The 16473-nt window shown below is 40.9% G+C and overlaps 1 protein-coding gene and 1 pseudogene across 3 annotated transcripts in view; one reads left to right on the top strand and one right to left on the bottom strand.

The window, feature by feature from the left end:
* ESYT2 (extended synaptotagmin 2) overlaps positions 1-16473 on the bottom strand; it is a 90161-nt gene that overhangs the window by 53724 nt on the left and 19964 nt on the right. For both annotated transcript variants that reach the window (XM_080929517.1, XM_080929518.1), the window contains exon 2: positions 78-119. In XM_080929517.1, coding sequence (XP_080785643.1) covers positions 78-119 — 42 coding nt within the window. The remainder of the gene's footprint in view (positions 1-77; positions 120-16473) is intronic.
* LOC308437661 (heterogeneous nuclear ribonucleoprotein A3-like) lies at positions 15352-16359 on the top strand (annotated as a pseudogene). The gene has a single exon. The product of its transcript is annotated as a heterogeneous nuclear ribonucleoprotein A3-like (transcript).

Genomic DNA, 16473 nt, shown 5'->3' with positions numbered 1-16473 from the left:
AACACAAATTCCCAAATATGGGAAAATGGTCTCTGGCCCTCTAATCCCATTGAATATTTAGAATATGCTAATCTTACCTTATTTAGCCATTCTGCTCTCTCGGTGTCTGGAAAATGAACCTGAGAGAGAAAATACACACACATAACTTAATGACTCCTGACAATCATAAACAAAATGATCGATAGGCTATTTTGTGTTTATATAAAACGTCCTTAAAATACTCTACTCTAATGCTTTGGCACAGTCTCAGAGAGGAGAAAGTGAAATGTGTGGTACCTGGAGGGAGATATCACCAGAGCCTTCTCTGCCTCAAACAACAAAAGCGGGTATTCCTTAGCATTTGAAATATCAGAATATAGAAAAATGTCTTTTAAAAGAATATTATCATTCCCATCATTCTGCTAGAAATCTAGACTCAGACTTCAAAATCTATCTCTCCTTTTTGTTTCCCTTCTTCTATGCAAGGACCATACCCACCAGTCTGCCCTCTCCCAAATGCACACTGTGATCATAGCTCTCCACAGGCAAGGCCTACATACTGGGAAAGTGATTGAAAATGCAAAACGAAACCTACTTTAAAAATAGGTAAAGAATGTTTTCTCTGTTGTTGCAGCTAAAATAAAACATCTTTGCAAAGGAAGCTAGTGCTGTTTTTGGCTACAAGGGAGCTTTCAAAAGAACAGTACACAGGACACACATAGTTTGGATTTGGAGATACAGCAGATCACAAGAGACTTTGTACTGGAGACTGAGAAGATGCGATGTTTATAACTATCCTGAATTATAAAAGTATTCAGTCCAATAATGCTGTCCTCTAGCCACAGGAAGTGGACCAGAGGAAACTGAGTGTTATATAGTTTCAATGGGTGACATGGGGCTTTCAAGGTTTCTGAGACCCAACTCTACTTCTCCAGTTTGATACAACAGAAAATGTGGTTTGGCCATTTCCTGGACATAGGACAGGTCACTATCAAGCTGTTAATCACCAACAGCTCCTTCTGGCTCTCACAAGTCCTGAGTGACTGACTGCTCCCCCTGGGGTCTCAGCAAGAGGAAAACAGGCAGTGGTAGTAAAATTGGTAGTGTTATGGCTTCCCTTTGTGTCTACGAACAAGCATAAGTAGGCGTTATTTCCCTTGAACAAAATAATACAAAGAATATTTGGTTGAACCATGAAACATGCTAGAGTGAGTAGAAATTGTTATTTCTAAATTAGATAAGCATAAATTCACTGGTGTGGAGTGTAAAAGCCTTCCAAAATTGAGACAATTTTAAAAGTTGGGAAAGATAACATTTGACAAGGTAAAGGGTCAGAGTCAGCGAACTGTACATGTTTGCTTAACTCTAGATGCTATGTCTGTCACCAAAGGGTCAAATTTTAACCCAAATGAACCAAGTGTACAAGAAAGGGCTGCATTTTCCTTAAGAGACAGGAAGCGAGTTCAAGGTTACAATAAAGTGAGCAGTCTTGTCAGGCTTATCAAATTAGGTCACAAAACTAATTCATTTGCAACAAGTACACTGTCATTTCTTTGCATTACTTTGAAGTAGTGTAGTGGTCAAATCAGGAATGGGACAGTGAGTAGCAGGCAGAGCATTAAAGCAGGTATTTAGATCCTAGTTTATTGTGAGGCTCTCTCCCATTCTACATGTTCCCTCTAAACCAACCAACCACTGGAGGCAATAGACAGACCAAAGGCAAGTACTGAGCATCTTCTGTTCACTGACACAGAAACCTCTGCAGTGTAGATGTATTCTACTCTCTGTAACTCCAGAACGAATACCACACCGACATTTCTGTAAGGCCTAACTCCTGAATATACTTGCCCTTTGCTGTCTAACTGACCTCACCTTCTTCCCCCAAAGGCCTCTTCTTGTCTGTCCTCCCTTCTGTTTAGCTAACAGAACAATATTCTAGAAAACAGGAACTTCCTTTTAAGTCACCTTACTGAAGACTTTGAGTGCCTAAGTGTTTATCGAACCTTTTAACTTCCTTGGCTTGAGCTTCAAAGACACTGCAATCACATTTAATCTGGGTCACAATTCAAAGCCCCTACCGTCATATTCCCTGCTGAGTACAGCCAGAGCAGCCATGGCTGTGGACACAGAATGATGCTCTCGTGGCCTTCTTCTCCTGCCAGCCTTCCCTAAGAACCAGATCACTTTAGCTTTGGTCAGCTTCCCACACACACACTTAACCACGTAGAGACCGATGTCCTCCACGGACAGTGCTGCAGTTCTCTGTAGGTCACCGTTTGTCACAACATGACAGACGGTGCATTACAGGAAATCATGTCTGTAATACCTTCAAGTGAACTTCTGGCTTCCAATGCCTTTGAAGAGTTTAAGGAAGGACAATGTCCTATAATACAAGTTACAGCCAGATTTCCAACCAATAAAAAGTGATTAATAGCAGCCATGAAATCTTAAAACATTGTTTGCATAAACATATGTGTGTGTGTTTATATTTGTGTCTCTACATACGTGTAAAAATGTAAATACATAAAATACATATAAATATATGCAGAACACAAAAATATGGACTGAACCAGGAACAAAAAAAAAAAAAAAAATCAATCTTGACTTTTCTTTTCTGTTGTTACAGTTTAATTCTTAGGGGCAACCAAAAATTAATTTGCTAATCATCACTTTAAGATCAAGAAATGTTGCAAGTTGGGTATGTTGGCATACATCTACAATCCTAGCACTAGAGAAGGCAGGAAGGGTTACTAAGGAAATACTGTCTCAAATCAAGAAAGAAAAAAGAAATAAAAAAAGTTTCTAACACAGAAGTACTATTTTAATAAATAATCAAAATCATGTGAAAATATAATTTTCACAAATTAAATCATACTTTAGCTATACTATAAGAGAGTATGGTTTTCTTAAGATGTAAGTAACATATCCCAAGTTTAAAAGAAAAATTCAAATAAGTTAAGCAAAAATCTCTCTGACCGTACAGTGCAATGCAATGACTTCTGGGAGTGCTCCAGAGTGGGAGCCTTCCTTCCTAACACCAACACCGCGGCTCGGGGTCTGAAGACGCACAGTAAATTACTGCTGTCCGCTTGGCCAGATACCAGGGCCAGGATGAGGGTAGTCAAACTTGAAGAACTCATTCACAGTTGTGCACCAGAACAGAGACCATCACCTGTGGACACTTGCAAACCTTGACTTTCCTCACTGTGATTTTTGCCACTGAATGAGTATTTACTGCACACATCTTGAACATTCTACAGAAGAACTCGTGTATACAACATTTAGTGACTTGCATTGGAGAGGGAAGAACACTGTTTAGGGATCTGATCTTACATTAACATTCCACACAATTAGACTGTATGCATGTTTAACACTATACACATACATGCACCTGCACACGCACACACACACACACACACACCACCCCATACACATACATGGTCCCTATGGTCCCTGACCCTGTCCTTGACATGTATCGAGTAAAGCCCTTTGTAGACAAGGATGCTTGTGAAGCAGGACAGAAAGCAAAGAAAACTATATTAAAGGGATATGAGAATGAAAAAAGCCCTCACCTCAGCTGAACCTTGTTTAACTGATTCATCTGTCTAGAGTCAAGAATTTAGACAGAACCAATGAAGACTTTATACAACTGCTGGCAAAACTGACTAAACTACCACAAAAATCATTCTTACAATGCAAACAGAACACAATGTTTGTGACCTTCCACTTTTTCATCTGTAAACCTATAAAATAATATGCCTTGTAAACTACCTTAAAGCCTCACTTGAAAGCAAAGAAAACCCTTTAGTTAAGAGAAATAAATGTAGCTTAAACTTAATTTTTAAACTTTATCCATCTGTAAACTTGTTGCAAAGTTACACATTCCAATCTTCTTAGTGCTTAGACTCCTGGGTGTGTAACTTTGATGCCTGCACTCTAGTATGTACTGTCCTCTATCCTGACTAAATCTGTAGTAACAGGAAGCCAAGATCCTGGCAGTGTCTGGGTAGAGGCTGCTGAAGGTAAGTCAAGCTGCAGCACTGCCGAGAAAGAGATGTATCTAGGGGAACCTCTTTTTCCCCATTTTTATTTTTTGAGACAGAGTCCACCTGTGGATTTCTAGCTGGCTTGTTGTTCACTGTCAAGGCCAACCTGTCCTTAAACTCTCATATATATGCCTATCTCTGCCTCCCAAGTGCTAAGATAAAATTTATGTGCTCCATCCCCAGAACCTTGTGTTTTAAATTTAATCTCTGACCAGGGGTTTCACACTTAAAATTCCTAAATACTCTTGAATTTCCTGATAGACAGGTACTTCTCTTCTTCCAATCATGTGACTCTTGCTGGACTCCTAGTTTCAGTATGGGGTTAGATGTGATAAGGGAAGAACTTCCCTCTTTACTGTACTGGGGGAAGTGGGTAGAGGTTGGCCAATCCCAATAGAATATGATTTAATCAGTCACAGCTATTTAATGAAAAACCCTTTTTAGCAATTTAATGAAACAAAAGGACAGAGTTGTAAAGATTCCAGGCTGCACAACATGTGGGTTTTCCTGGAGAAGACACTAAAGTTCTGTGTTCCCTCCCAGACTGTTCCCTATGTATCTATTCATCTGACTGGATGTCTATTGCTTTGTAATAGCCCTTATATAAAGCAGTAAACATATTTCTAAGTTCTATAAGACATCCTAACAAATTAATAGAATTCAAGATAGGAATTGAAGGAACCCATGACATACACTGACACCAAGAACACATAACAATTTACTACTTGCACCTGGCTCCTAAATGCAGAAGGAAATTGTGGGATGGAGGTTCTTAGTTTGTAGTACCCAACACTAACTTCATGTAGACAATGTCAGAAAAAAACCCTGAAGTACAGGACACCCAGACCGGGCCGGCTGGAGGACTGCTTGGGTATAGGAAAGCCCTCCACCCACCACATTGGGTGACCTGAGGTAAAGTATTCTACCGAATATGAAAGTAAGAAAGTGGTTCAAAAGTTTAAAATTTTCATTGTATCAGACCAAACAGAGAAAGGAGAAGGAGAGTCAATGAGAATGAGAATTCTAAGTCACATGCAATGTTCCGTGGCTGACCTAGAGAAGAAAGGAAGAATACAGACAAACTGGAGACTAAGCTCTGGCTGTCTCCACCTACCTTGCCCCCACCCAGCCACTGGCTTTCCTTTATTTTACTAATTAAAACTGGAAGGTTCAGTTGGAGTCACAGAACTAAGCAACCCTTCTAGCGGAGATGGAATTTACATTAAAATACAAACAGTTTCAGGACAATCTACAATATAACAAATTTAAAGAAAGCAAATCTGATTCTTAATTTTAAATTCTCTCCACTAACTTTCAAAAACCAGTGGTTTAGGACCTGCAAGAAGTAGGAGCTGTTTATCATGGTACCTGGGCCAGGACTCTGCCTTCTGTCCTCCCCATCACAGATGCTGCAGGCAACACAAGTCAATGTCATAAGGCCAGGTCTGGGAGAGATGGCCTGTGCAGCAAAAGGCCAGTCCCCAGAGAAGCCCCAAGGTCTGGGCCCAGCAAGTGTGTGACCATTGACTGTGAGATGCTGGGTACAGGCCCCAAAGCGCGGGTGAGTGAGCTAGCCCCGCTGCTCCATGGTGAGTTACGGTGCTGATGTTCTCTATGACAAGTACATCTGGCCTGAAATGCCCACTGTGGACTCTCGCACCCGCTGAAGTGGCATTACCCGCCACTTCAGAATTCAGAGGTCTGCAGGTCTTGCTGCCGGCTTCTGTCTCCACATCAGCTTCCTGACACTGCACCTGAGAAAGCGACAACAGTCATCCAGGCGGGGTCAGAAAGGAAGGGACACTACTGAGACCACACTTCCCACTGGCCACTGAGGTCCTGATTGCAGAAAGTTTTAGTCATGATTATTTGATTGCTTGGCTCCTCCCTGCCAGGGAAAGAAGGAGCTGGCCAAATCATCACCACCACTTCTGGATTGGCGCCAGGGATAAGCTCGTGTTTCCTTAAAAAGCAGCAGCTTGTGCCAGCCCTGATGCTGGGCAGTAGCATGTGTGGGCTGAAGGGTGGGGACCTGCTAGCTGGGAGAAGTGTACTGTGAGAAATCAGCTTTCTCGTGCTACCAGACTGTTCATACAGGAATGCAGTGCAACTGAAGGAGTGAAAAAATGTTTCTAACTAATACATACTCACAAATATTTGCTTGTTCTGCACAAAACAGAGTTTAAAGCAGCAGAAAGATAGGGAACCACTAAGATACAGAGATAACATAAAGTTATGTTACCAACACACAAAATGCACACAGAATATGTGATCTGATCCTTCAAGTAAAAAATGAAAAATTCAAATCATAAATTTTCTTAATTTTAAAGTTTCAATTATAAAATAAAACTTTTATATTATCTCTCTGAAACATAAATAATCACTACAATATTACCCGTGTTTCTATTATATCTAAGAGTTGATACTACTAATAAGAATCATTTAATGCTATGTCTAAAAGGCCAAAAGCTTATTTTAGATTCTAATATGCTATTGATATTACCAAGTTGTTTTATTTTTGCAAAGAGCAAAGCAAGTACTTTCTGGGGAAAGCCAGGTCAAGCATGCTCTCGAGATCCATTAGTACCGACAGTGTGAAGCAAACAGTATACATCAATCCCACTGTCCCACTTTTTAAAAATCTGGATTAAGTTCCAAGAGCTAATATTAAAATACACGCATATTTAATTCTCTTATAGCTGAACCTATTGATGTGGTACCTATAAATAATTAAAAAGCTAAATAAAATGATCATTTTACTAGCCAAATGCCATTAATCCAATGGTAAATTGGCCAATCAAATTACTTTACTCATATTCTTCATTTCAAGGAAGAGGACTGCCAATTATCTGGCACAGCAGCTGGGTTTGGAGAGGCACCAGGCAGCCTGACTATGATCAGGGCCTCTGTTCACACCTCAACTGCTCTATCTTCAGCCCGAGCACAGAGCTGAGGGACAAGTCCACACACCATCTGTGCCAACTAGTTTTTAGGCCAACTTGACTAACACAAGCTAGAGTTACCTGAGAAGAGAGAACACCTCTAGAAGACAGGGTTATAAGCAGGCATGTAGAACATGTTCTTAGTTAGTGATTGATGAGGGAGGATGCAGCCCATTGTGGGTGGTGCCATTCCTGGGCTGGTGGCCCCAGTTCTATAAGAAAGCAGGCTGAACAAACCATGAAGAGTGTCCCTGCCATGGCCCCCTCATTAGCTTGTGCCATCAGGTTCCTGTCCTGTTTAAGTTCCTGTCCTGACTTTCTCAGATGACGAACTGTGATGTGGAAGCATAAGCAAAACAAATCCTTCTTCCCACACTGTTTTTGGACATGGACTTTCATCACCGCAGTAGCAATCCTAAGACACCAGTTTAGTGCAGTAACCATCCTACAGCATATGGACGATCTCACTACGTATGTAAACAGAAAGATTTAAGCAAATAGTTTTGTTTCCCTGCCCTCCTAGCATAGTCTCAAATATAGATTAGTAGATGAATAACTTAGTCTGGGTTTTACTGTTACAATGAAACAGCCTGCTTTTTTATAGATCCCAGCACCACCAGCCCAGAGAGGACACCACCCACAAACGACTGAGCCCTCCCTCACTGATTAGAGTCTTTAGAGATTAAAATTTCAGATTTTTTAAAATACCCAATCTGTCTAAAAATCCAAAATCTCTTTTAAAAGTTCAAGGCTTTTCAGCTGTGGGCTCCTATAAGAAATCAAAATTAGACTAAATACCTTCTTCAAGAGGGAAGAACTATGGTATAGTCACAATCTGAACCAAGCAAAACTGAACAACAGTATTGTGGAATCCACACTCTATCTTCTTGGCTCTTCCAAAAGGCTTGGGTCACTTCTCCAGCTCTGACCTCTGCAGCACACACAGCTTGTCTTCTATGTTCTGGCTGGCTCAACTCCACTGCTGCTGCTGTTCATGGTAACTGTCCTATGGTTGGCATTTCCAAAACTGCTGGGGTCTTCTGCTACAAGTGGACTGCACTTTCACCAATAAACTCTTGTAGGTTATCATCATGGTGCCATGCCTCAATTTCTCTACATGATCCCTTCACTTGTAGATCTCCAACTGACACCAAAACTGCACCTTCACCAATGGCCTCTCAGAGTGCCAAGTGTTGAAGACTGGTGCTAATGCTTTGAATCTGTGTGTCCAGACGCTGAAGGTCCTTATTCCCTACTGGTTCTTAATCTATCAATAAAGACGCTGGCATCTAATGGCTGGACACCGGGCATAACACTTATAGTTTCATGGGTTAGAGGCAGAGAGAATCGCCAGGACTGGGAGAAGAAAAAGGGGACACAGTAGTGGCAGGAGTTAAGTCAACCAGCCATGTGAGTTTTTGGTTAAGTGACCATTGGCAACTTCCCCAATTGGGCCTGGGTGACAGGAAAAGGTTTAGGAGTGCCCAGCCTATCTATGAGGTAACCATGGTATTTTAAAGTGTGTGTGTGTGTGTGTGTGTGTGTGTGTGTGTGTGTGTGTGTGTGTGTGTTCCATTCTCAGATTCAAGATGGTGTGTGCCTAGGTGGGTGGGTGCAACCAGCCGGGAGCAGTGCAGTCAAAAACTCACTCCCAACAGCCAAGCCTCAGCTACTCTCCATGATTCCTTCATGCCTTCAAAACCAGTGCCACCAGGGTGACTCCTACACAGTAGGAAGTTCAGCTGCCAGCACAGTACAAACTTGGCTATCTCTGGAACACAGCTTCTCTGTTCTCTCAGAAAACACTTCCTAGAAGATCTCACCTCAGTGATCCTGGTCTCTTCTTAATCACTGCTAACTTCTTAGCTCCAGCTCAGCAACATCAATTGTCCCAGGAACATAAAAGTTTCACTTTAGTAGTTCTTGGTATCTCAACACTCAACAGCTTTTCTAGCTTGAAGTTCCAAAGTCCTTTTACAATCATCCCCCAAATATGGTCAGGTCTGTCATAGTAATGCCTGCTATGCTGGTACCAACTTGTTTTAGTCAGAGTTTTATTGCTTTGACAAAACACCAGGATCACCAGCCCAGAGATGGCACCACCCACAATGAGCTGAACCCTCCCTCATTGATCACTAATAATAAAATGCATTTCATCTAGATCTCATGGAGGCATCTCCTCAACTGAGGGTACTTCCTTTATGATGACTAGCCTGTGTTAAGTTGACACACAAAAAACAGCCAGTACAATGAGACAAGCCAGGTCAACAGAGCCACAAGTTTAAGGAAAGACCCCAAGATTCCTGATCTATTCTTATTTTATTTATGTGTATATATTGTATCTGTATGAATATATGTCATGTGTGAAGGGATCTACAGAGATCAGAAGAAGCTGAAGTTACAGACATCTAGGAGCTGTCCCATGTTGGAACAGAACTCAGGTCCTCTAGAAGAGCAAGTGCACTTAACTTCTAAACTATCTCCCTAGCCCTCAGATTCCTCATCCTTAATAGATACAACATAAAAGAATACTTTAGGTCAATGGATACCTGTGTTTTGAAATACCTGTACTTTACTATGCATACATCTTTTAGAGAATCTGTAATCATGGAAGCAGACTTGCTTCAGGCTCATTACAACAGAGGGCCTGCACACAGAGTTTAGTTTGATGAGATGCTAACTAGAGATTTTTTAATATTTTAAATAGTTAATAAAATTTACCTGCATATAAACTAAACTTAAAATCTATGCAAACAGAGGGGTGCTTAAAGAAAGTTAAAATACCCAAAATATTTATCTACATAACAAAGCAGCCAGAGGAGTGGAATTTGGTGTCTCACACCAGTAATTCCAGCAATGGGGAGGCCAAGTCAGAAAGGCTGCTCAAGAACTATTGCTGGAACAAAGATCTAGGGCCTGGAGAAAAACGCAAACACACAAGCAGACAAAATGCCCAAACACATAAAACAAACAAACATAAATAAATAAGTAAAAGTATTGTTTTAATCCACAAGGTTATAATATTGTCAGTGGTTTGTGTCATGGCAATGTAGACTTTGATCACTATAAGCATATAACCTGACACACTAAATACACTTCTTAGGCAGCTTCCAAACCAGAACATTCAATATTCTCGCCTTGGTACTTAGCTATTCAGGAGAAATTTCACTAAGGCATGTGGAACAGCATTAACATCTCTCCAGTCTTTACCAGAGACCATAGGTGACCACAATCACTCTATTACATTCTCACAAAATGGACTAACAGAGCTAAGATAAAATTTTGAATTTCCTATGTTACTGCAAACTGCAACAGTCTGAATCGGGGACTGGCAGCTTAAGAAGACCAGCAGGCTGAGCTTGGGAGGGGGGTGTAGCTCTGACTCCTGAGAGCTGAAGGGGGAACAGGAGGTGACAGAGAGGTGTCTGCTTTACACTAATGTGTCCAACAAGTATTCATCTTGATAATTCACTATCTCTGTTATATGAATGACAAATATCTATTTTAAGAAAACTGTAGGAAATAATTTTTAACTAGGTTGACTACTAGTATAGTGTCTATTACAAGAAGTATAAAATATCTGAAAGCCAATTATATTCAGCGGGAAGGCTCTCACTATATAGCTCAGGCTGTCTCAAACTTGTGATCCAGTTGCTTTAGTCTCTAAGTGCTGGACTATAAGTCTGTGCCAACATGCTTGGCTGAAAACCAACTCTTCTATTTCAGTTATAGATAGTATACTGAATTTCCTATGTACATCTGGCATACATAATTCATACAAATGCTTGATTTTAAGGCATTTTATGTTTCATCATATCTATGGCATGACAGCAAAATCTAAGCCAGAATTTTCAAAATCTTTAGACAAAGTCACACAGTTATTCGATAATCTTGATTTAAATTGGAATTTTGGCATCAGCTACATCAATATCACATGCTAAAATGAGTCCAAAAAGAGAAAGCCTGTCTTCAACACAGACAACCTGGTTGGTTTTTAAAAATCCAAGTCCAATACTGCCAGGCAACTGGACACACGGATGTTTTGACTAGAATAAATCTGAAGGTAAATATGCAATTGTAACACCACATATTTTCTTTGCCATAAATTCAGCTGTCATTAAATATATATGTATGACTATGAAAATGGAATTAAGGTTCTTTAAAATTAAGATAAGAAACAAGAAAACATAAGTGTCCCAATCCGAAGTCACATCAAGATTAAGTTCAACAGGAGCCAGAGTCTGACAGCTCAGTGATTAATAGCACTAGCTCATCTTCTAGAGAACTTGGGTTTGATTGCCAGCACACTCACAGAGTGGCTCAGTACTATAACTCTGGTTCCTGGAACTGATGGCTCCTTCTGACCTCTACAGATACCTACGTACACTGTGATGTATAGACTCACAGATATTCACATATGTGCATAAATAAAAATAGATCTTTTTTTTAAAAAAAGGAGGTGGGTATGGAAGCATATGCTTTTAATCCCAGTATTTAGGAGGCAGAGGCAAGTGGATCTCTAGGAGTTTAAGGACAGGCTGGTCTACATAGTGAGTTCCAAGACAGCCAGGGTATATAGAAAGATCCTATCTCAAAAATCAAAGACTAAAAACAACAAAAGGAATACTAAATAATGACCAAACTTGAGCTTCAGGAAAAAAAAAATGATAAAAGTTGGTATATCTCTTGATCAATTTCTCAATTCACTTCAATTTTTACAAATTTTGTAGACTATTCATTATGCATGCATCTAGAAAGCAGAATTAGAACATAAGAGCATTGCAACAGAAGTGACAAACAGATATTTAGCCTTTGTTGCTAGTCCCTGACAGTTCCTAAATCCCATGGAATGTTCTGGGTGGTATTTCATAAACAGAAACATCTATTCTAATTGGGTAGTACGGTAATTTAAATGAGAATCGTCCCCATAGGCTCATATATTTAAATACTTGGTCACCAAAAATAGTGGAACCAGGTGGTGGAACTGTTTGGAAAGGATTAAGAGGTATGGCTTTGCTGGAGGTATCAACTTTGAGCGTTCAAAAACCCATCCCATTTTCAGTTAACTGACCCCCTCTCCTGAGCTTGTTCTCTCCCTCTCCCTCCCTTTCTCCCTCTCTCTCCTCCTGCCTCATGGCTGTGGATCAGATGTTAGTTCTCAGCCTCTGATCCAGCTCCATTCCTGCCTGCTGCCATGCTCTCTTGCCATCTCTTTCATGGACTAATCCCCTGAAAGTGTAAGCAAGCCCACAGTTAATTGCTTCCTTTTATAAGCTGTCTTGATCACAGTATTTTGATGTGGCAATAGAAAAGTAACTAGGACAGGTGATTTTTGGTAGGTTTTCAAATAGCTCCAGAAATGTTAGGTACTTGAATGACCAAACAGACCTAGAGAGATGGGGCTTCCAACTCCACTCCCAACCTCTGGAACTAGAGGGTTGGAGCCAAAATAATACCCAAAGGCCAGTGATTAAGTCAATCTTTCCTATATACTATTGCCAAATGGGAAAACCCATTTCTGGGTCCAGAAAGCTTCTGGTTGGTAAGCACACAGGGATGCTGGAAGAGTGGTGTGCCTAGAGTGAACAGGAAACTCCATGCCACTCAATATCTGTCTCAAACATCTCTCTTCTGCTGGGCTGTTCCTGCAACATATTCTGTGAGAAACTAATCAAAGTAAATAAAATATACTTTCTAACTTCTATGAGCCATTTTAGAAAATTATCAGACGGGGGAGAGATATGTTTGGTTTTGTTTGTTTTGAAGAATCCTGAACATAAAAAACAGCTGGGAAGTAATGGAAGAAAGCTGGGCACCCAATTGGCAACTGGTATCTGAAGCTCATTAATCCCATGGAATTCAGCCTTGAACCTGAGGCCTGCCACTAACTCTGAGCAATAGCACTGTAGAACTGAATTACAGGAAGCCCAGCCACAGCCTACAGAGAAGTAGTTGCTGAGTGAAAAGAAAAAAATCTACACATTAGAAATGTTGTGCCTTAAGAGCTCAAAATCACCCCTAAAGGTTTTTGTGTTTAAATAATTATAGAGTTACAAAAGTACTTCCCCAATGGCTGTTACTACAAGAAAGGTAGAAAATGCAATACCAGCCCTCTTACACTCATCAAGTGTAACTACCACCAAAATCAAGGCACAGAACTTTCCAAGTTCCATAAATGGTCCTCCTGGCTGCTCCTTTACACCTGTACCCCTTCCACTGTCACCTACCATTGCTGGTAAACATTAATCTGTTCTCTAACTTCCACAATCTCACCAATACAATGGGAACAACATGTATTTAGAAGCACACATTTGGTCCCTCTGAGACCGACCTTCTGTGTAGCACAATGTCCTGAGGTCTGCCCTGTTAGTCAGTAGTGTTTTCCGGCACAGCCATATCCACTAGAAATGGTGAGAGTCATGAAACCAGCACAGCTGTTTGACACAGTCCTACCACAGCAGCGAGGATGGCTACAATCAGCGTCCTTCATTCTTTAACTTTTGGTTTTTGGTTTCTGTGTGCTACATTCTTGGGTACTTTCTGCATTATGGTTCATTTCATGTGGTTCTTTGTCTGTTGCCCTCACTTTCCCTGGCAAGTCCATTTTTTTTACTGGCGTTAATTTACTTCTTTGAGATTCCTGTGTATGCTGAAGACCAACTGGAACATCCAGCCTCACAGACTGGACTTCTGGATTCTTGGACTTTCCATTGGTTAACAAAATTGTTGTACTATCTGAACCACAGCCAGTAAGTCACTCTAATAAATCTCTTTCCTACATCTATATATAAGTTCATTCAGTAAATTATATTCTTCTAGAGAATCCTGACTAATACGCTTCCATATCCTTCCCATCAGTTCCACTAACTGGTGATTACACATGAAGACTGTTCTCATTCAAACCACCACAACACTGTTTTTTTACTTTGATTTAGGAATATAATAATCTTTTAAAAAGTACTGTGACAAAACATGTGTAATAAATATAAATGATCATTTTAGCCATTTTAACTGAATAACCGACATCAAACACACCCTATTTATTAACTCTTAAATCCTGAGACAAATGGCTGAAGTGCCAATTTAACATATCAAAGTGGACCTAGTAGCCAGGTTCTCCCTGCATCCCTAAGTCCCTACCTATTAGAGGTATGGTTGGCATACCAGCCCCTTACTCTAAACATCTCCAGCCCAGGAGATGGGTTGCCCTTCCCTATATAATCCAACCATTTTGGTTATCTGTCTTTTTGTCGGTCCTTTACATTCCGGACCTTAGTCTGGCTCTCCTCTTTCCTCTCTTTCCTCTCTTCACATGGCCTGCCTCAGTCTAGTCATGTTCATTCCAGATTCTCTCAGATGTCCCTGCCTCTAGCTATGTTCTCCTTTTTACCTACAATGAGTTTTCTCCTTCATCATACCTAGGACCAGTCACATCCTTTCCTTTTTTATTTCTTTTTTATCCTCCTTTGTATTTCATTTTTCATTCATCTGGTGCTGAAACCTGGAATCAAAGCAGGCTTTTTTCACTTACTACTATTGTGCGATTCCTACCAAAACCCATCACTTAAGTCTTTTTCATCCTACCACTGTTTTTAATTTTAATCAGGTACTTACTAAGACATAATAGAACCAAGTAAGTATTGCTAGAGAACAAGAAAGAAATGACTGGTCTAATTCTGTACTCATCTATTTGGACCTAGGTGAGTCTTACTGATGTGTGAGGAGGAGAATCCCACTATGAACCCCAACATGTTGGTTATGTCACAACAGTGTGCAGTGAGACAATAAAGATGAAACATGAATAGGAACAGCTCAGCGCTCTCTCTCTCTCTCTTCTCTCTCTCTCTCTCTCTCTCTCTCTCTCTCTCTCTCTCTCTCTCTCTCTCTCTCTCTCTCTCTCTCTCTCTCCTCTAAACAGGAAGGACTTGAGTGCTAACTCCAGAGAAGGGACTGTTAGCAATGGTGAGTCAGCATCCTGTGGCTATTCTCCTAGGAGTACTGTTAAAAGGTTGAGAAATCCAGATAAATGAGGCTGAAAAACGATAAGCTAAAAGGGGGTGAGGGGAGAGATATCTCAGAGACAAGAAGACAGGAACTTCAGTTTGGGAAAGCTGGGCCCAAGAAAGAAAGCTACCTGGCTAGTAAGGAACTTAAGCTCCCTAAAATAAGATTCTTCTAGTTCCCTAAAGAGCAAATTAGAGCTTTTGCAAGGTTTTGCACTGAGAAAACTCAAAATTCTGTGATAGAATGAGGACTAAAAATGTGATGCTGACTCAGTGACCTCTGGCAGCTGCACTGTAGAGTGAGACAGACCCAGAGAAAGCAGAGCTTCACTCTCGGTCCCATATTGAACTGGAGTTGAAAGAGGTAAGTCCGGTCTCAGAATGGAGGGCCATGATCCAAAGGAACCAGAGCAGCTGAGGAAGCTGTTCATTGGTGGGCTGAGCTTCGAAACCACGGATGACAGTTTAAGAGAGCATTTTGAGAAATGGAGCACACTTACAGATTGTGTGGTTATGAGAGATCCTCAAACAAAACGTTCCAGAGGCTTTGGTTTTGTGACCTACTCTTGTGTCAAAGAGGTTGATGCTGCAATGTGTGCTCAGCCACACAAGGTTGATGGGTGTGCAGTGGAACCAAAGAGAGCTGTTTCTAGAGAGGATTCTGTGAAGCCTGGTGCCCATTTAACAGTGAAGAAAATTTTTGTTGGTGTTATTAAAGAGGATACGGAAGAATATAATCTGAGAGATTACTTTGAAAAGTATGGCAAGATTGAAACCATAGAAATTATGGAAGACAGGCAGAGTAGGCAAAAGAGGATTTGCTTTTGTAACTTTTGATGATCATGACACAGTTAATAAAATTGTTGTTCAGAAATACCACACTATTAATGGGCATAATTGTGAAGTGAAAAAGGCCCTTTCTAAACAAGAGGTGCAGTAGCTGGATCACAGAGAAATCGTGGAGGTGGATCTGACAACTTTATGGGTCGTGGAGGAAACCTTGGAGTTGGTGGAGGAAACTTTGGTCATAAAGGAAACTTTGGTGGAACAGGAGGCTGTGGGGGTGGAGGTGGTGGCAGCAGAGGTAAGTATGGAGGTGGTGATGGTGGATATAATGGATTTGGAGGTGATGGTGGCAACTATGGTGGTGGCCCTGGTTACAGTAGTAGAGGAGGTTATGGAGGTGGTGGACCAGGATATGGAAACCAAGGTGGTGGATATGGTGGTGGTAGGAACTACAATGACTTTGGAAATGACAGTGGACAGTAACAATCAAATTATGGACCCATGAAGGGGGGCAGTTTTGGTGGCAGAAGCCCAGGCAGTCCCTATGGAGGTGGCTATGGGTCTGGAGGTGGAAGTGGTGGATATGGTAGCAGAAGTTTTTAAAATAAAACAGAAACGACTACAGTTCTTAGCAGGAGAGTGAGGAGCTGTCAGGAAAGCTGCAGGTTACTCTGAGACAGTCATCCTAAATACATTAGAGGAACTGTAACAATCTGC

This window comes from Micromys minutus (genome assembly GCF_963924665.1).
Source record: "Micromys minutus genome assembly, chromosome: 1".
NCBI classification, from domain to species: domain Eukaryota; kingdom Metazoa; phylum Chordata; class Mammalia; order Rodentia; family Muridae; genus Micromys; species Micromys minutus.
This window is presented reverse-complemented; position numbering and strand designations above follow the sequence as displayed.